Genomic DNA, 22,156 nt, shown 5'->3' on the forward strand with positions numbered 1-22,156 from the left:
CCTCCTCCGCTGTTGTTTTCTGAATTTTAGATGTACTTGCTAGCATAACTTACATATTTAAATTTCTTGAGATTGTCCTTTTAGCAAGTTTGGCATTAATAAAAAATATACAGTGTGTTCCGTTCAAACCTCCCACATTTCAATTCAAGTTTTTGGCGACTGGAAGTGTTAATAAACAATCCGGTGGTTCTCATCAACGTGTTTCGGAGGAGAAAGTGGAAGATATTCGAGCAGGATTTCAGAGAAGCCCACATAAATCATTTTGCCAAGCGTCCAAGCAGTTCAAACTTCGCACACCATGCCTTAATGGTTTTCCCATCAGGTGCTTCTCCTCCATATTCTCTCCGGTAATTTCTTTGCACTAATGATTGATTTGGTCTCTGCATACCAGAATACAGATTGTGCGCGCTGCTGCGGAATCGCCATTGTGCTTTATGTGATTGTGGCCCTGCATAGTGAGAGAACGGTGAACTTCGAGGTCATGCAAGAAAATTCTGTGAGTTTCTCTTTCATCTAGAACCACTCGCATTGTATTATGTTTCATAACGTTTTAGCAATGATGAATTGAAAGGGGGGAGGTTTGAACGGAACACGCTGTAGTTAATGGAAAAGTGTGATATTATTTTTAACTGAAATGTTTGGCAATGGATTAAATAATTAATTGTGGTAATGAACATAAAATGCTTTGTGTGAAGCCTACTTTAAGGTTTCTCCTTGCTGGCCACTATTATCACTTTAATCTGTGCTTTTAAGGTAAAATTAGTCACAATATTTATTAAAGAAATAGTAATTGATTTATGCAAAATATCATTTTTAGGCCATTTTAAGGTAATTTGTACATTTTTAAGGTCAACTTCCGAACTCTAGTCATAAAATGCAAGTTCTTTTATTTCCTTCTTATTTGTTTTTATGTTAATATGTGAAAGGGTTGTGAAGGTTGTTTATGGTCTACTTCCAGCACATTATGGCGTTTCTGGATAAACAGTCCTTGCTGTTCGTGGAGACGGCCGACATGCTGGCACGGATGGCCAGGGAAACACTCGTCCACGCGAGGCTTCCCAACTTCCACATCCCAGCAGCCATTGAGGTCCTCACCACAGGCACCTACTCTCGCCTACCGTCTTGCATCCGAGTGAGTATTTAGTGTCCATTAATATGTTAAGAAGCTTAAAATTCTCCAGGTGATATGTTCAGACATTCTGTCTCACTCTAGTAGTTACCAGAGAATATCAATTTCTCAACTTTCGTATTCATCAGCAAAGATCCGGGGTTCTTTGTTAGAGTCCTATCATAATTTGTTTTGTCATAAGCATGATTAGCCAAAAGTTGATGCAATACAAAGAAGTTGTTGTATCTTTCTTGCATTCCGACAAGGATTTAGTATTTTCATTGTGGAAAACAGCAAATTTGTTCTTTTTGGTACGGACGGTCAATAAATAATCAGATTAATGTTGTGAAAAAGCGAAATAAAGTGACAGAGCGATGAAACTCAAAGGAGCCAGTCAGTCAGAATGTACCGTGCGTTCATTTCGATCTTCAGCCGAAAGATCAGGAGAAGCGTGGCGCACGACGCTAACGGAGATGCCGACATTTGCGGCCTGTAACGCCCGCTTATTTTTATGGACGTATGCAGACATTTATATAAATATTGCAAAACGAGCACTAACCTGTGTTATAAGAGTACGGTTTTAATTTTAGTAGCTTAGTGGCTGTATGTGCTGATGATTTTGACACGCCCATCTCCTGTGAAACACGGCGTAGAGGTTTGTTTGGAGAACGTTCTAACGCTGCACCAATTTCATCAAGTTTTGCTTCGGTTAGAATCTGTCGTTTTTGCTTAGGTGTTTTAAAATTTAACGATCCTGTTTCTCGTAATTTAAGGACAAGATGTCTAACCGTATCTCTATGTGGAGGTGAAACGCCTGGGAATTTCTGTACAAATTGCCTACACACGTCTCGACTAGGGGTGGCCAGATCCGGATCCTGGCGGATCCGAAATCCGGATCCGGTTGGTTCCGGATCCTTAGGATCCGGATCCTAAAATTTTTCGGATCCGGATCTGGAATTTTCAGATCCGGATCCGGAATTTTCAGATCCGGATCCGGAATTTTCAGATCCGGATCTGCGGATCCGGAATTTTCAGATCCGGATCCAGATCCAGAACTTTCGGATCCGGATCCGCGGATCCGGAATTTTCAGATTCGGATCCGGATCCAGAACTTTCGGATCCGGATACAGAACTTTCGGATACGGATCCAGAATTTTCGGATCCGGATCTGGTACTTTCAGATCCGGATCAGGTACTTTCGGATCCGGATCCGGTACTTTTGGATCCGGATCCGATTTGCCATCCCACATGCGCTTCTTTGGAAAGTAAGAATGTGCTTATAACATATTGTTACCTGCTAATATACATATATATATAATATACATACACACACATATATATATATATAGTGTGTGTGCTCGCGTGCGCGGTTTGTAATTAATTAATACACTTACTTACTAGGGAGGTCTAAGTCTCCCCCTCCGATTTCCATGAAACTTGGCAGGTGTATAGAGCCCCCCCCCCTCAAATGTCAAGATGAGGAGAAATTGAAGTCCCCGAAACCACGTAAATATGGCATAGGAAGAAACAGGGGGCATAGGGCCTCTCTATACACCTGTCAAATTTCATGGGAATCGGAGGGGGACACAGGGGTCAGATGATTCCCACGGCAATTTGTCCTAATCTTGACATTTGAGGCGGGTTTTGCCCCCTAAAACAGTATTTTAGCCGAAACAAAAAAACACGTATTTCTTCCTTTGGACCCCTCTATACACCTGCGAAGTTTCATGAAAATCGGAGGGGAACACAGGGGTCAGATCCTTACTTCAATTTGTCCTCTTCTTGACATTTGAGGGGATTTTGCCCCCTGAAACAGTTTTTAGCTCAAACAAAAAAACACGTAATTCTTCCTTCGGGCCCCTCTATACACCTGCCACGTTTCATGGAAATCGGAGGGGAACTCAGGGGTCAGATCCCCACTTCAATTTGTCCTCATCTTGACATTTGAGAGGAGGTTGCCCTCTAGAACAAATTTTTTTCCGAAACAAAAAAACACGTATTTCTTCTGCCAAGTTTCATGGAAATCTGAGGGGGACACAGGGGTCAGATCCCCACTTCAATTTGTCCTCATCTTGACAATTCAGTGGGTTTCGCCCTGTAAAACCGTTTTTTAGCTGAAACAAAAAAAAACACGTATTTCTTCATTTGGGCCCGTTTATACACACACCTGCCAAGTATCATGGAAATCGGAGGGGGACACAGGGTCAGATCCTCACTTCAATTTGTCCTCATCTTGACATTTGAGGGGGTTTTGCCCCCTAAAACCGTTTTTTTATCTGAAACAAAAAAACACGTATTTCTTCCATTGGGCCCCACTATACACCTGCCAAGTTTCATGGAAATCGGAAAGACACAGGGGTCAGATCCTCACTTCAATTTGTCCTCATCTTGACATTTGAGGGGGTTTTGCCCCCTAAAACCGTTTTTTATCTGAAACAAAAAAACACATATTTCTTCCATTGGGCCCCACTATACAGTATACACCTGCCAAGTTTCATGGAAATCGGAAAGACACAGGGGTCAGATCCTCACTTCAATTTGTCCTCATCTTGACATTTGAGGGGGTTTTGCCCCCTAAAACCGTTTTTTAGCTGAAACAAAAAAAAACACGTATTTCTTCATTTGGGCCCGTTTATACACACACCTGCCAAGTATCATGGAAATCGGAGGGGGACACAGGGTCAGATCCTCACTTCAATTTGTCCTCATCTTGACATTTGAGGGGGTTTTGCCCCCTAAAACCGTTTTTTTATCTGAAACAAAAAAACACGTATTTTTTCCATTGGGCCCCACTATACACCTGCCAAGTTTCATGGAAATCGGAAAGACACAGGGGTCAGATCCTCACTTCAATTTGTCCTCATCTTGACATTTGAGGGGGTTTTGCCCCCTAAAACCGTTTTTTATCTGAAACAAAAAAACACGTATTTCTTCCATTGGGCCCCACTATACAGTATACACCTGCCAAGTTTCATGGAAATCGGAAAGACACAGGGGTCAGATCCTCACTTCAATTTGTCCTCATCTTGACATTTGAGGGGGTTTTGCCCCCTAAAACCGTTTTTTAGCTGAAACAAAAAAAAACACGTATTTCTTCATTTGGGCCCGTTTATACACACACCTGCCAAGTATCATGGAAATCGGAGGGGGACACAGGGTCAGATCCTCACTTCAATTTGTCCTCATCTTGACATTTGAGGGGCTTTTGTCCCCTAAAACCGTTTTTTTATCTGAAACAAAAAAACACGTATTTCTTCCATTGGGCCCCACTATACACCTGCCAAGTTCCATGGAAATCGGAAAGACACAGGGGTCAGATCCTCACTTCAATTTGTCCTCATCTTGACATTTGAGGGGGTTTTGCCCCCTAAAACCGTTTTTTAGCTGAAACAAAAAAACACGTAATTCTTCCTTTGGGCCCCACTATACTGCCAAGTTTCATGGAAATCGGAGGGGGACCTTTAGATAACCTCCCTTGTTAGTCTTACACTTTGTAATTATTTAACACTACATATATTATAATGTTTTATTTTAATTTGTAAAACTGTAACTGTAGAACAATTGTATAATTTTTCTATAACATTTCTATCTTGTTATATGTGTTAAAGGTTTCATCCTGGAATGGAATGTCTCACATTTATGTGTGTTTTCATTTCCAATACATTCGAATGAATACATATTCGTTTCAATGGCATTTACAAAATCACTTCGGACATTTGTGCACGAGTGTGTTAGCCGATGCGTAGCAAAGTATTTTAGGAACAACACTTGAAAAAAAATCTTGTAGGACTAACTAATGAAAAATTTATTTGTAATCGAAGATCATAATACCTTTTAAGGTGTGGTAATATTATAATGGGATTGAGGTACGAAACTCTCGGATCCGGATCCGGAACTTTCGGACCCGGATCCGGAACTTTTGGACCCGGATCCGGATCCCGAATTTTCAGATCCGGATCCGGGATTTTCGGATCCGGATCCGGATTTCTCGGATCCGGATCTGGAATTTACGGATCCGGATCCAAGTAGATCCGGATTTCTCGGATCCGGATCCAAGCAGATCCGGATCCAGATCCAAACGGATCCGGATCCGGATCCAAACGGATCCGGATTTTTCGGATCCGGATCCGTTTGGCCATCCCTAGTCTCGACACGAGTCTATTTTCACGTAAGTGTCATACATAAAAGTTCTTTGTTCTAACGTGAACCTTGCGGCTGGCATTCCAATCGTCTCACTGACACAACACACATACACAAAAAAGTAACGGCACGTAACCAAGAATAACACTCTTGCGCACAGTAAAAAATTAACATGCTCTTGGTTTACATCTGCTCGCCACTATATTCACAGCTCTGTCTTCATCTAGTCGCGAAGGAACAAAAAACTCGAGCTCGGAGATTTCGGATTGCAAGGAAGCCCACGAAAACCATTGACTTTTAACGGTTTCGTCTGCAGCGTAATCTTGATACAGTGTTGCACATTCGAAACCTCCAAACGATCTCCATCGACACAAAACTCTTTCAAGGATATATACTTAAGCAGGACGTTACTGGTCAAAACTATGATTAAAATGTTTTATTATCTGTGGCTCTTAACATTGTTTCTAAAGCGTATTTATTTGTGTATATAAGGGCAGAACTTGGATGAATTACAGAACTTTTGCGTGTTATAACTCAGGTTAGTGCTCGTTTTGCAATATTTATATAAATGTCTGCATATGTCCATAAAAATAAGCGGGCATTACAGGCCGCAAATGTCGGCATCTCTGTCAGCGCCGCCCGCCACGCTTCTCCCGATCTCTCGGCTGAAGATCGAAATGAACGCACGGTATTATTTTCACTGGAAGAAAAGTTACTGAAATTATTATAGTTTCATGAACACACTAAACAAACATTTCCTAGTAGGTTCATATATTCAATATCAAAAACAAAAGAATGTATATTTACATATATTTTTTTATTTGCTGTAATCAAACTGCTTATTTTACAAATTTGTTTACCAAAAAAAGCTTTCTATATAAAAAGATATATATCTACATTTATGGTGCCAAAAAACCATAGAAGCAATTTTAAGCATGTTTTATTAAAAAATAGAAAATCAATCTAAATTAAAAAACCATCAAAAGGGAATTTTTAAAACTAAAATCATGATGCACCCTGGTTGTAACTGTTTCAATATCATTCTTTAGAGGCAACAAGTTACTTTTGGCCTAAAGTTTTCTGTCAAGTAAAAAGTAACTTTCTGATGACTGGTGCTATCACCACTGCACTTTTTACACTTTTATGCAGGCTCAGATGACAGTTGTGGTTTTTACACTGTGATTTTTTTTTGTTTCAGGAAAGGATAGTGCCTCCTGATCCCATCACCCCTCAGGAGAAAAGATCTACGTTACTACGGCTGAATCAGGTCATTCAGCATCGCCTGGTCACCAGCAACTTGCTGGCCCAGATGAGAAATCTCAAGGTTGGTGTTATTATTTATTACGATTATTAGAAATCTGATTTTAAAGGGAAAAATTTTACCCTAAAAAGGAAATGAAAAAGGACTAGTTAATTTTGCACTCCACTAAAAAAAATATTTTAACCTTTAGTTTCCCAAGCGTCTCGATCGAGATACCCAAATGTAACCCACACGGTCCCAAGCGTCTCGATCGAGATGCTGTGTCAAGGTCGTAGTTTTTACGTTATAATTTTTCTATTTTTGGCTAGAATTTCGATTTTTTTATATTGTTCCTAACACATGTATTTAACAGAAATGTTTTTTTGCATTTTTGTTTGTCTTCATGAAAATGGAGGGGAAAAGGGACTTCTCTTTTGCGTCTCTTTTCAAGGTCAAATTTTTGCCAACAAAGGAAAACCGGCTTTGTTGTTCTAAAGCAATGCTTTTCACTCCCTCCTGTTAACTGCATTCGAAGGAAGCTTGTTTATCAGTATCCGATGTCAAAATGAAAGTTTTCCGTGAGATTGCGCGGGGGAGGGGGAAGACTGGTTGTTGAATCTGCGTTGTGAGAATGGAATTTCGAAGCGTGCTGAAGGAAACCTTTGTTTTTTTACCACAAGTGTCCACAAGTTGCAACAGGGGTTACCCTGCATTGTCTAAAAATAGAATTTCAAGCAGCTGCAAGAATCGGTTTGCTCATTTTTCACTGCGTTCTAGCTTTTCGTTCGTGAATGTTGTGCGTAGGTGTCAATTTGTGCCCAAGTGCGAGGACATTTTTTGGGTGAAGTGACAATTTTTTAAAATAATTTTTGGGGGTTTTCTCCCTTCCCCCTCCATATATATGCCGAATTTGCATAAATTTCATATAGTCTGAATCTCTGGTTCATTCCGCGTACAACGGTATATCACTCATCTCTCTAGGGCAATTAGTTTCTGAGCTATAGTGATTTCAATGTAACTCTGCAGTTCGCTAAATTCCGAAGCTTGAGACAGTGGCGTACAAGCCTTTCGTTTCAGGGGTACAACTCGCGTAATATTGGTCATATGACGAAAATGAAAATATTTTTCTGTTTCTTACATGCCAGCGATAATTTCTATGTGCATTTTGAACTTTTCATATCCTTTTTTTTGGGGGGGGAGAAACCCCATTTTTTAAAAAAAGTATTTTCAGGGGATTTCCCCCCTTTCCCCCTCCATATATTCACCAAATGTGCATAAATTATATATCATCTGAATCTGTGATTCATTCTGCGTACAACGGTATATCGTTTATATCTCCAGGGCAAATAGTCTCTGAGCTAAATTCATTTCAAGGTACCGCTGCATTTTGAAGCTTGAATCAGTGGCTTGCCGACCATTCCTTTTGGGGGTACAACTCAAGTTGCATTGGTCATATGATAATAATGCAAATATTTTTGTGTTCCTTACATGTCAGCGATCATTTCCATGTGCATGTCGACACTGTCATGTACTTTTTTCTTGAGGGGAGGGTGGGGGAACCAATTTTTTTTTTCCGAAATTTTGGAATTTTGAGAGTTAGCCCCCTGCCCCCCGCCACATATATGCCGAATTTGCATAAATTTTATATAGTCTGAATCTCTGGTTCATTCCGCGTACAACGGTATATCACTCATCTCTCTAGGGCAATTAGTCTCCGATCTACACTCATTTAATTGAAACTCTGCATTTTGCTCAAAATCGCCTTGGGACACAGAGGCTTACATGTGAAAAAGGCCTTGGGACTCAAAAGGTTAAATGAAAGCACAGGGTGGGCCAAAAGTCACGATCGGATATTGGTATGATATTATTATTGAAAGAAAATTAGGTAAAAATGCAGAAACTGTATTGAACTGCAAGAATACAGTACAAAGTGCTGCTATTTAAGTTTTTATATGTGAAGATAATACAGTGGAACCTTTATTTTACATTTTCCCCACACTATACATTCAATTTTGATGGTCCCAACATAGCAAAATGTTATAAAATTTTTCTTGGTTTTACATTTTAAGTTGTTTTTTTTAGCTTGTTCCCCTGAAAAACGTAAAATTGAGGTTCCACTGTATATTACAGCAGTAATATGTTTATATGCATGCATTCTGCTTTGTGTTTGTGGGAAGGGGGCCATGCACTTGTGTGTGTGTGTGTGTGTGAGAGAGAGAGAGAGAGAGAGAGAGAGAATCTGGTCATGTAAAATTTGGAGCATCATCCTACTTGGTGCGGTGTGGAGAAAATTATCAGAATGGAATCTTGAAATGACACCACAAAATTCCTATAATGTAGATTTGTTTTGACAGTCAAACTTGGTGGTCTAAATCAAGACACTGCTAAAAATGTCAGTTTTCTCCTGACGACACACAAAATTAATTATTTTGTCTGTTGCCTTTTTGTTCGAAGTAGAAAATAATGAGTTGAAATTGCAGATCGAAGGAGGCAGAGTAACATTCCACGTGGAGCATGAGTTTGAAGTGTCGCTCACTGTGATGGGGGATGGACCTAACATTCCTTGGAGGCTGCTGGACATCGACATACTCGTAGAGGACAAGGAGACAGGAGGTATTTTCTTTATTTTCACGGTGGAGGGCAGGACTCTAGTCCTTATACAAAAGCGCTATTTCAAAAGCTGTAATGTTGTTCATGCAAAGTAGTTGTTACAAGACGTGAGAGAAATGCAGTATGATTGATTGAACCATCAATTGAATACACATGCTTCTTTACATAACACACATGATTTTGAGCTTCCCAATGGTTTTGATTGATTCAGTTCATTTTACTTCGCGTTTTGTGCCTCTTGGCTAATTTGCGAAATGGGGATGAGTGATGAAAATGATGAATGGACATTCACATACAACCAAGCCCGACCGGGATTCGAACCCGGGACCCTTGGCATCGCAGCATGATGTGCTAACCACTCGGCCACAGGGTCGGGCCCTTCCAATGGTGTAGTGGTTACGATAACACCTTGTAATCAAGAGACCCCAGGTTCTATTCCCGGAGAAGCACAGTGGTTCGGATCCCACTTTAAACTTTTGCATCCCGAGCGTCTCGATCGAGATCCTACATGTAACCCCTTGCGTCTCGATCGAGATCCTCTAGCATGTTCATAGTTTTTACGTTATAATGTCGCTATTTTTGGCTGGATTTGCGATTTTCTTCTTTTACATTATTGTTAACACACATATTAAACAATTATGACTCTTGCAGGTCTTGGTGTCGAACAAAAAAGGAGGGAAAATGGCAGCTTCCTCGCAAAGGAAAAATAATTCCGACAAACAAAGGCTGTATTTGTTAGCAATTCTTTTCTTCCACCACTGGAAACTAGACGAGTGATAAGTTTGCTTCCCGGTACCCAAGGTCACAAGGAATTTTCCCCGTGTCGCCACAAGGGGGGAGGGGGGATTGAAGAAATCTGCGCTATTACAAAGAAAAGTTCGAAAGCAAGATGAAAACAGATTTTTGTTGCCAAGCACATGTTTTTCAAGTTGCTGCAATGTGACTTCCATTGTCTAAAAATAGGAAAGGGGAAGATTCATTCCGAGTAAAACGATATATCATTTGTCTGTCTACGGCAATTAGCGTCCGATCTACAGTTGTTTGAAGGTAACTAACTATGCATTTTGTTGAAATTGGAGACTCGAGTCATTGGCGTGCAGACATGTCGTTTTGGGGGTACAAGTCGTGTTCTATTGATCATATGATAATAGTGCAATTATTTTCTTGTTCCTAACACTCCAGCGATTATTTACATGTGTATTGTTACAATGTCTTGTACTTTTTGTTGGGGGGGGGGGGTTATTCCCCATTTTTTCTTCAAAAATTTTGTAATTTTCAGTCCCCCCTCCCTCCGTATATATCCGCCGAATGTGCATAAATTTTATATAGTCAGAATCTATGGTTCATTCCGAGTAAAACGATATGTCATTTGTCTGTCTACGGCAATTAGCGTCCGATCTACAGTCATTTTTATAAAACTCTGCATTTTGCTGAAAATCGGCTCGGGTGGCTAAAGGTTAATAATATAGATCCAATCATGACTAGCTTATCCAGGTATAAAGTGGATTTAAAATAAACTTTACGTACATAATAATATTGTTTTGAAGTGTAAAATAAATTTACTTTTTATTATTAAGTTTGGGAAGACATACATATCATTTGTGTTATGGTCATAGGTAAGGAGCGATTGGAGAATGAAGAACCCAACTAACTCTGGCTATTCTAAACTCAATTATCACAGCAACATATTTAATTTATCTGTTCCTAACCTGGCCAAAGTCAGTCAACTCTAGGGACTTCCATCAGGTTCCCCAACAAGTTCCCTGAAGTTATCTATTCTCTCCCATGCATGCTATAGTGGAATCACAGGCAAAAAAACTTGCTCAGACCCGTGACTTATGTGTACCATATTCCCGCGAGATGGAGAGGGTCTGGGTAAACCATGCTTCTTTATGGCCCGAGCTGAACGGATCGAGAGGAAGGTGCACAAACGATTTTAGCCGAAGGTTCTTTTGTTGTTGCTCTATACACAGCTTTCTAATTATTCTGTTACCTGATTATGCACTTCAGTATCCTGTAACTTTATCCATCTCTTTTACATCTAAATAGAAATTTTGTTGAGAAATGCTGACTTGACCAGGATTCGAACCCAACCCTCTGGCATACTGTGCCATTTCTCCACCAACTGAGCTGCCGAGCCAGATCTGCTTTCTCCTGATTTTTCACTTTGATACATGTAAATATGGTAGGGCTGGCTTTGTAGGTCAGTTAGTAGAGCAAAGAGGGGTGACCTTCCACATAGTACACCTTGGACTGCATTTTGTAGATTAACGAGGCTCTTCTCGACTGGCCCTATGGCCAGTATAATTCTGTGTCTTGTCCTTATGTGTGCTGAGTGCCCGTTTACAGCCTCAGCTTTTAACGAAAGTCAGAATATTTTAAGATTTTAGTTATGCAACATTAGAGTTGTTATTTGTAACGGTAAGGGGCTGGACCTTGTATAATGTGACGGGTGCAAAATAGTGCTGACGCACCCAAAATTTTAAATTCATATTCAAAGTAGAGCAAAGCAAGATACTTGAGACCTCCAGGTTCAAGTTCTTGAAACAGAAAACTCGAATAAGCTGAAGACAGCTTCTACAATCCCATTTCGTAAATACACATAAAGTGAAGGAATTAAAATAACTTGCGCTGATTGTACCACATCGCAACAAACATACATCTTGCAAAGGAATTTTCAAAACCTTCTACATCCAATGCTTTGTAATTTCAGATGGGAAAGCCCTGGTTCACTCTCTCCAAGTGCTCTACATCCACCAGCTGATCCAGTCTCGTCTCGTGGACAACCCTCAGCCGCTCTCAGAGGTCTACAACTGCCTACATTTCTTCTGTCAGTCGCTGCAGTTAGAAGTAAGTGTTTCACTTGTACTCATAATGAAGGTTGTGCGAATTAGTCACAAGTTTAATATATATATAATATTAACTTACGTTTTGCGAGTATCGAGGTAACTCCTGCGACGTTTCGTATCTATTGGCATTGATAGAAAGTGGTATGACTATCGGCATCGATAGAAAGTGGTATCAGCTCAACGCTAGTTTTCTAATATTTTTCTAAAATTCTATGTTTCAGTTGTAAGTTTATTTCTGTAATTGCACAAGTGAAACATATATATATATATATATATATATATATATATATATAGGATAAAAGCAAGGAGGGCCAAAAGGGCTAAGTAAAAATCAAATAAGGTAAAAGGAAACACTCACCGGACAGTAGGAAAATTCAAAATTTTCGCTAATTTATAGCATCATCGGTGTGAGAAGAAACAGAAGACGGAACCGGAAGTTGGGGTCCTGCAGAGTTGCCAGGTCCCCATTGAAGAAGAAGCGGTGCGTAGAACGAAAAAAACACTGTTTCGTCACCAGGCTCGTCGTAAACTGTGAGTGTGTAGGATGAGTTGGGAGGGAGGGCGGGAGGGTGGGTGAGGGTTGGGCATTACTGGGTGGCCTTGTTCAGGCCAGGTGGAGTGGTTGCACTCATGGCCGATATATAGGCCCTCTCCCATCTTTTGCGAACAGAGGTGTTGGCTGGTTGGGGTAGGAGGTGGATGATCGCTACCCGGAAGCAGTCGTTGAAACTGATGTTGTGGTGGTTGGTGTGGACGGCGACAGTGAAGTCCAGGTTGTGGGTGGAGGAGCGGTGGTTATTGATGCGGAGGTTGAGGGCCGTAGATGTTTCCCCCAGGTAAAAATCACCACAGATGTTGCAGGTGAGGATGTAGATAAGGTTTGAGGCATGGCAGGTCCCTTTGGGATGGAGGGTAAATTTGCCAGTGGCCGTGTGCACCTGGAGGGTGTGAGAAGTGATGAGGATGGGACAGGTCTTGCACCTGGGCCGGTTGCATTTATGGGCAGGGGGGTGTTGGATGTGTGGTGAAGGAGTGTTGTGGACCAGGATGTTTTGGAGGTTAGGGGGGCGTTTGAAAACCACCCTGGGTTTGTCGGGAAATATGTTTTTGGTTTCGGGATCACTGTGGAGGATTGGGAGAAGAGAGTGCAGTGTGTGCCTGATTTTGTTGAGGTGGGGATGATATTGGGTGATGAGTGCAGGTGGGTTGGTGGCAGCAGGTTTCTTGGTGGTAGTGGTATGTGAGGCAGCTCGTGATATTTGCTTGGTGACCAGGATGGAGGGATATCCACGGGTAACCAGGGCCTGGTGTAGGCGGAGGTTATAATTCTGGCGGGAGGTGGGTGAGGTGTTCAGGCGCTGTCCCCTGAGGGCCAGAGAGAATGGAATTGCTTTTTTGGTGTGGAACGGGTGGGAGCTGGAGAAGTGTAGGTATTGCATGTGGTTAGTGGGTTTTATGTGGATGGAGGTAGTCAGGTGTCCTCCCTCGATGTGCACGTCCACATCCAGGAAGGTGATCTGGTTGGGGGAGTGGGTCCAGGTGAATTTTAGGGAGCGGAAGTGGTTAAGTTGGTCCAGGAAGGCTGACAAGGATGGTTCTCCATGTGTCCAGAGCATGAAGATGTCGTCGATGAAGCGGAGCCAGATGAGGGGTTGGAGGGGTTGGGTAGCCAAAAACTCTTGCTCAAGTTGGCCCATGAAGAGGTTTGCATAGGACGGGGCCATTCTGGTACCCATGGCTGTACCTCGGATCTGTAGGAAATTTTGGTTTTCAAAGGTGAAGTTGTTGCCAGTGATCTTAACACTAAACACCTCCAAAAACTCTCCAATCTCTGCCGTCAAGCTTTTCAGACTGGCTGCACCCTTCCCCTTCCACTGCCGCCCAATTTCAGTCCCACACCAACATGCCCGCTATTACCCGACCCCCCTCTACCATTGCCCACCCCTCCCACACCACCACAGACCCCCCCTGAAAACCAAAACTGCACTCCCATACATCGCACCTTGGGAAACAACCAGTCCACGGACAAACCCACCCCTACCAGATCCATGACCACCAATGACCCTAACCCACTCAAAAACAACCAGACTGTACTCAATTTATCCAGCCATAAACTGAGCACTGATGAAATAGCTGTTTTATCCAAAGGCCTCACCTTCTCCCCCACAACTCCCCCCAACCAATTCCGCCTACTTTTTGACATACACACATTTGCTCGCAGCCTCCGATGGCAACATTTCTGGGCCAAAAATCCCTCACTCCAAACTACTACCAGTGAAACCCACCCGAGCCTCCTTCAATTTAGCCCCCCCTCCTCCCAAGATCCACCCCCCCTGCCCACCAACCACCCCTTGGAAAGATACATCACTGCCGTCATTTCCACCACCTCTGACAGCTCATTCTTAAATAACTTTCACAACCAACCTAACCTCAATCCCCCCCAACAGAAAGCTCTCAGAGACCTCCGCAACAACCACAACATCAAAATCCTCCCAGCTGACAAGGGGTCCACCACGGTGGTCTTGAACTCTCAAGACTACCTGGCGGAAGCCAACCGCCAGCTGGCTGACCCCTCCACCTACAAACCCACCACAGTTGACCTATCCGCCGAACACCTCACCAAAATCCGGGACTTCATCCACACCCGCGGCCCACCTGAAGGCCTAACAGCTCGTACCACCGCCATGTTAATACCCGACAATCCCCGCACCCCCACCTTCTATCTATTGCCCAAAATCCACAAACCTGGCAACCCTGGCAGACCCATTGTGTCCAGCTATAACTCACCTACAGAACGAATCTCAGCCTTTGTTGACTCCCATCTCCAGCCTCTTGTGAAAGCTCTGCCCTCCTACCTCCATGACACCAACCACTTCCTCCAGAAAATCAGCACCCTCCCACCATTGCCCCCAAATACCATCCTTGCCACCATTGATGTCACTTCCCTCTACACCAACATACCTCACTCCCATGGCCTCCGCTCCATAGAATTCTATCTCAATAGCAGACCCAAACCTCACAACCCCAGAACCAACTTCCTGACCCACCTAGCCCACCTTGTCCTCACTTGCAACAACTTCACCTTTGAAAACCAAAATTTCCTACAGATCCGAGGTACAGCCATGGGTACCAGAATGGCCCCGTCCTATGCAAACCTCTTCATGGGCCAACTTGAGCAAGAGTTTTTGGCTACCCAACCCCTCCAACCCCTCATCTGGCTCCGCTTCATCGACGACATCTTCATGCTCTGGACACATGGAGAACCATCCTTGTCAGCCTTCCTGGACCAACTTAACCACTTCCGCTCCCTAAAATTCACCTGGACCCACTCCCCCAACCAGATCACCTTCCTGGATGTGGACGTGCACATCGAGGGAGGACACCTGACTACCTCCATCCACATAAAACCCACTAACCACATGCAATACCTACACTTCTCCAGCTCCCACCCGTTCCACACCAAAAAAGCAATTCCATTCTCTCTGGCCCTCAGGGGACAGCGCCTGAACACCTCACCCACCTCCCGCCAGAATTATAACCTCCGCCTACACCAGGCCCTGGTTACCCGTGGATATCCCTCCATCCTGGTCACCAAGCAAATATCACGAGCTGCCTCACATACCACTACCACCAAGAAACCTGCTGCCACCAACCCACCTGCACTCATCACCCAATATCATCCCCACCTCAACAAAATCAGGCACACACTGCACTCTCTTCTCCCAATCCTCCACAGTGATCCCGAAACCAAAAACATATTTCCCGACAAACCCAGGGTGGTTTTCAAACGCCCCCCTAACCTCCAAAACATCCTGGTCCACAACACTCCTTCACCACACATCCAACACCCCCCTGCCCATAAATGCAACCGGCCCAGGTGCAAGACCTGTCCCATCCTCATCACTTCTCACACCCTCCAGGTGCACACGGCCACTGGCAAATTTACCCTCCATCCCAAAGGGACCTGCCATGCCTCAAACCTTATCTACATCCTCACCTGCAACATCTGTGGTGATTTTTACCTGGGGGAAACATCTACGGCCCTCAACCTCCGCATCAATAACCACCGCTCCTCCACCCACAACCTGGACTTCACTGTCGCCGTCCACACCAACCACCACAACATCAGTTTCAACGACTGCTTCCGGGTAGCGATCATCCACCTCCTACCCCAACCAGCCAACACCTCTGTTCGCAAAAGATGGGAGAGGGCCTATATATCGGCCATGAGTGCAACCACTCCACCTGGCCTGAACAAGGCCACCCAGTAATGCCCAACCCTCACCCACCCTCCCGCCCTCCCTCCCAACTCATCCTACACACTCACAGTTTACGACGAGCCTGGTGACGAAACAGTGTTTTTTTCGTTCTACGCACCGCTTCTTCTTCAATGGGGACCTGGCAACTCTGCAGGACCCCAACTTCCGGTTCCGTCTTCTGTTTCTTCTCACACCGATGATGCTATAAATTAGCGAAAATTTTGAATTTTCCTACTGTCCGGTGAGTGTTTCCTTTTACCTTATTTGATTTTTATATATATATATATATATATATATATAATATAAACTACTGTTTTGTGAGTATCGAGGTAACTCCTGCGACGTTTCGGGGCGCAACTGCTCCCTTCCTGAGGCTGCTCACATTTAGGTTATGTATAAATCATAACCACATCGAACTCTCCATAGGTTCAGGATATAGGATTGGTAAAAGGTGTACGGTGTAAAAGGTGTAAAAAGCTACAATGGCAATCACACTGTATGAATTATAACTTTAACAGCGATGTAAAGAAAAGCCATATTGGCAATCACATTGTATAAAATAGACGAATAGCAGTGTGGAGATATTCTGTGGCTTAGCTGAATGGAAGCCGTGGTTGTAAGTTTTTGCAATGCATGTGAAAATTAATAAAAACCTAAAATTACTAACCCCAGACTTGGTTTTGACATTTTGCATGAGTAAGCGTAGGTGGTTTAAACCTGAAAGGTAAAAATCCCAGTAAGGAAGTTGGTCCCCTGCGATTCTCCAGTTGCCAGAAGTGCTACGAGGATTGGTAGGCGATCACATAATATAAGATTCCAAATGGATCACTGACCTTAATAAGTGTGCGTTCCGATGTGACTACAGTGCCAAAGAAGTTGCAAATTTAGACATTTACTTTTTTACAAGTAGGGCATGGAGATTAGCCATAAAAATTAAAACAAAATGGCGGAATTTTGTAAGATGTTTATAAATATATCAGATCTGTAAAATAATCTGTAATTTTACCAATACAGTGATATGCCTATATCGGCCGATACCAATGAAGTACCAAATAATCTAACCCATTCCTAATTAAAGTACTTCTTATGTATACACCAGGAACCTTTTTTTACGGAAGAATTTTAATTCGGTCCAGGTACCTTCTTTCCCGCATCAATTTAAATACGGTACAGGAACCTTTTTTGAATGTAACGATACGGAACTTGGACCGAATTTAAATTGTGCTAGACGTTAGACGTTGTGTGCAGGTGGCCGTGAAAAGAATATGATGTATCTGCAGACAGATGCAAGCCATGTAGGGAATTTATAATAGATAATCCCTTTCTTCTCGCCAGCAACGACGGAGAAAGTAACAAACTTAAGATATATCTATCAGGCTGAGATGAACCTTGAGTACTTGACCCAGGAGTCCTCGACGGACACCGCACAATGCTGACACCCGACACGGCTTGCAAGTAGAGAGCAGCTCCATGTCTTAGCGTGTTGGCATTATTTGGTAGGGTTGTCTGTTCTCCGATCTCATCTTGTTTTCTCTTTCTCTGCATTACATATTCAAGGGGTCCCGGTTCTTAGACCGAATTGAAATACTTTATAGATAAAAAAGTTCTTTACGGTGCAGAACCAATTTACGCTTGCTGATTTTCTCTCCTGGACCGGAATTGAATTTATTTAAAATTCCTGGACCTCTAACAACCCTGGTCTCACCTACGCAGGTATCCAGGGTCTAGTGGTCATGATTTCAATTTTCACCAAGCCATGCATAGTGATTACTCAAAAGTGGCAGAAAAGCAACGCTAAATAACAAAAATACAAATTCCAATACTAGGGGTCTTCAACGCAGCCTTTTCAAGTAATGTTTACTTCCCGGTACGAAAACAAGGGTTACAAGCAATGTCATGATGTAAATATGCTTATTTTGTGGAGTGAAATATCAATAAGGGAATAATTTGAAAGAACGTTACTTATCTCGATTGGGCTCTTAGTAGACAGTGGTAAATACATACCTAAGAATTATTTGTCATAAGTTACTGCAGTGCTTAGGCAAGTAAAACACTTTTATATCTTCAAATTAAATTCTTAAGTACAGAAGTTCAGCTTATCTTGTGAATAGTTATAGTTTTCCTTTCCTTTTTATTTAATTTCTCGTAGCTTGTAACATACATACATGGAATTAATAATACAATAATATTACTAATACAAGTACATCCTGCAATTTCAAATGTTGGTAATTAGTAACCTAACCCTCCTTCCAGTTGCCTTCGAAGGGGGAAATCGAATCAATATTGGCAAGACTAGGAAGAATAAATGTTGTTGCTTTTTACTGTGGACCCCTGGCAAGGGGTTATTTCCCACCCTGTATTTGTCTTGTGTAGTATCGGTGGTGTGTATGTATGTGTCTTGTGTTGTAGTTGTGCTGTCTAGTATGTTTGTGTAGTAGTTGTGCTGTCTAGTAGGTTTGTTTTGCGTAGTAGTTGTGCAGTCTAATCTGTTTGTGTTTGTCTTGTGTAGTAGTTGTGGTGTGTTTGTGTTTATATTGTGTTATAGTTGTGAAGTGTTTGTGTGTGTCTTGTGTAGTAGTTGTGCTGTCTAATGTGTTTGTGTTTGTCTTGTGTAGTAGTTCCTCCATTCATATTGGGGGTTAGGCGTAGAGCTGACAACTCTGCACTGTAAAAAGCCATGTCAAGAATCAGCAATATAAGGCCATGGATGTTCCCAAGGTAAAATATTCCGGAGGTAAAATAGTCCCCCGTTCGGATCTCCGGGTGGGGACTACTTTGGGAGGTCCCTGGACTAAGGATAAGATCTACGTTAGGAATAAGAAAATATTAAATTAGGCACCTGGAATGTTCTGAGCCTTTACCGGCCTGGGGCATTTCAGTGTACAGTTAATGAGATAGTCAAGTATAAATTAGATGTAGTAGCTGTCCAGGAAGTTAGGTGGCCAGGAGAAGGGAATTGTAAAACTAAAAATTATACTTTTTTCTATGGTGGTACTGAAAATCATAATTTTGGAACAGGCTTTTTCATAAATAATAGAATTATCTCGGCTCTTAAAACAATAGAATTTATTAATGATAGGATATCATATGCAGTTTTACAGGGTAGGTGGTGTAAAATTATTTTAATAAACATACATGCACCAACGGAAGATAAAGATGATAATACTAAAGATGATTTTTATACAGAGTTAGAACAGGTCTTTGATAAATTTTCTCAGTATGATATGAAAATTCTGTTAGGTGACTGTAATGCACAGATTGGGAAAGAAGAGACATTTAAACCCACGATTGGTAAAGAAAGTCTTCATGAATTAAGTAATGATAATGGTATAAGATTGATTACTTTTGCAACCTCAAAGAATTTAATTGTGAAAAGTACCACTTTTAAACATAAAGATATCCATAAATATACCTGGTCTTCTCCAGATGGTAAAACTCATAATCAGATAGATCATATTCTCATTGATAAGAGAAGGCATACTAGTATAATTGACGTTCGTACACATAGAGGTGCTGACTGTGCCAGTGACCATTATTTAGTAATTGCTAAATTAAGAGAAAGACTCTCAGTGATAAATCATAAGCAACAAAATCTAAAAGTTCTAAAATTTGATACAGGAAAGTTTACTGATGAAAGAATTAAGAAAGATTACCAAATTAAACTGTCCAATAGATTTGATGTTTTGCAGGATTTAAATGATGATGAAAATATAAATGAAACAGACGTAAATAAGAATTGGGAGCACATACGTAATGCAATAGAATCAGCAGCTAAAGAAAGTATAGGATACCATAAACCGAGAAAAAGTAAGCCATGGTTTGATAATGAATGTCATAATCTAATAGAAATAAGAAATCAGGCTAGACTTAGGTGGTTAAATAACTCTGATGATACAAATCTAAACAATTATAATAGAATAAAGCGAGAAGTTAACCGCACGTTTAGAAGTAAAAAAAGAGATTACTTGAAAAGCAAAATTAACGAAATTGAAACAAACAGCAAAAATAAAAATATCAGAGATTTATATAAAGGTGTAAATGAGTTTAGAAAGGGGTGGCAACCTAAATTAAACTTGATAAAAGATAAAGACGGTGATTTTCTTGCTGACCCAAGCGATATTCTAAATAGATGGAAGAACTACTTTAATGACCTTTTAAATGTCCATGTAGGAGATAAATCAGAAGTAAATGAAGTACACACAGCAGAACCTTTAGTCCCAGAACCTAACTTGACTGAAGTTAAAGATGCTATTAAAAGGCTAAAGAATAACAAAGCACCTGGCATTGATTTAATACCAGCTGAGTTAATTAAATATGGTGGAAATTCATTAATTTGTCAAATTCATAAATTAATTTGTTTAATATGGAATAAAGAAGAAATCCCTCAACAGTGGAAAGAATCCATAATTGTTCCTGTGTTTAAAAAAGGTGATAAAATGAACTGCAATAATTACCGTGGAATTTCTCTACTCTCAACAACATATAAAATATTATCTAACATTCTTTTAACAAGACTAACCCCATATGCTAATGAAATTATAGGTGATTATCAATGTGGATTTAAACGCAACAGATCAACTACAGATCAAATTTTTCACATCAGACAGACACTTGAAAAAAAGTGGGAATATAATCAAAATGTCCATCAGCTATTCATTGATTTCAAAAAAGCATATGATTCGGTCAAAAGAGATAAATTATATAATATATTAGTAGAGTTTGGAATACCTAAGAAGCTTGTTAGTATGATAAAAATATGCACCAGTGAAACAGAAAGTAAAATTCGTGTGGGTATTAATATGTCTGACAAATTTACAATTCATGATGGGTTAAAACAAGGAGATGCATTATCTCCATTGCTCTTTAATTTTGCCTTAGAATATGCTGTTAGGAAGGTAAACGAAACTAAAGAAGGACTAAAATTAAATGGTGTGACTCAGTTGTTAGCATATGCAGATGATGTAGACTTACTGGGGGATGATGTGAATACAATTAAGAATAATGCTAAAATATTTTTCAAAACTGCTAAAGAGATAGGTTTGGAAGTTAACAAAGAGAAAACTAAATATATGCTTACAGGCCGAAACCAAGTGTTAGGTAATAATCAAAATCTAATTATTGATAACAACTCGTTTGAAACAGTTTCCAAATTCAAATACTTAGGAGTAATATTAACAAATGAAAATTATATTAAAGAGGAAATAAAAAGTAGGCTTAATTCAGGAAATGCATGTTACTTCTCTCTTCATAAACTTTTGTCTTCTCGTTTAATATCTAAGAATCTAAAAGTTAAAATATACAAAACCGTAATTTTGCCTGTAGTATTATATGGGTGTGAAACTTGGTCCCTTACATTGAAAGAGGAACATAAATTGAGAGTATTTGAAAATAGGATCCTTAGGAAAATATTTGGACCTAAAAGGGATGAGGAGACAGGTGAGTGGAGAAGGTTACATAATTTAGAACTACATAATTTATATTCATGTCCAGACATTATTAGAATAATTAAATCAAGAAGACTTAGGTGGGCAGGCCATGTGGCACGAATGGGAGAGGAAAGAGGAGTTTTCAGGATTCTTGTTGGGAAACCTGATGGTAAGAGACCAGTAGGAAGGCCAAGACGAAGATGGAGGGACAACGTCGAGATGGACCTAAGGGAAATCGGTAGGGATGGAAAAGAGTATATAGATCTTGCTCAAGATAGGGAAAGATGGAAGGCCTGTGTTGCTGCAGCCATGAACCTTCGGGTTTAAGAAGGCTAGAGAGTTAGTTAGTTAGTTTATGTATACACCAAATAAATTTTTCCCACACTATGGGTGCAACATTACAGGAAATTTCAAATTTTTGCATAATTTCTAGGATAATTGAGCCTAGATTTATAAACAACATTCATATTCTTTTCCAGACTTCTAATGGTAAGAAGAAAGGTTATACTTCGTATTACATACCT

General features: G+C 41.0%; 1 protein-coding gene across 3 annotated transcripts in view; it reads left to right on the top strand.

Annotated features, from left to right (window-relative positions):
* MED14 (mediator complex subunit 14) overlaps positions 1-22,156 on the top strand; it is a 136,479-nt gene that overhangs the window by 29,818 nt on the left and 84,505 nt on the right. For all 3 annotated transcript variants that reach the window (XM_083115640.1, XM_083115641.1, XM_083115642.1), the window contains exons 4-7: positions 959-1,132; positions 6,447-6,572; positions 8,969-9,101; positions 11,812-11,948. In XM_083115640.1, coding sequence (XP_082971766.1) covers positions 959-1,132; positions 6,447-6,572; positions 8,969-9,101; positions 11,812-11,948 — 570 coding nt within the window. The remainder of the gene's footprint in view (positions 1-958; positions 1,133-6,446; positions 6,573-8,968; positions 9,102-11,811; positions 11,949-22,156) is intronic.

The sequence above is a fragment of the Lepisma saccharinum genome, chromosome 30, assembly GCF_977018435.1.
Source record: "Lepisma saccharinum chromosome 30, izLepSacc3.1, whole genome shotgun sequence".
Taxonomy (NCBI): domain Eukaryota; kingdom Metazoa; phylum Arthropoda; class Insecta; order Zygentoma; family Lepismatidae; genus Lepisma; species Lepisma saccharinum.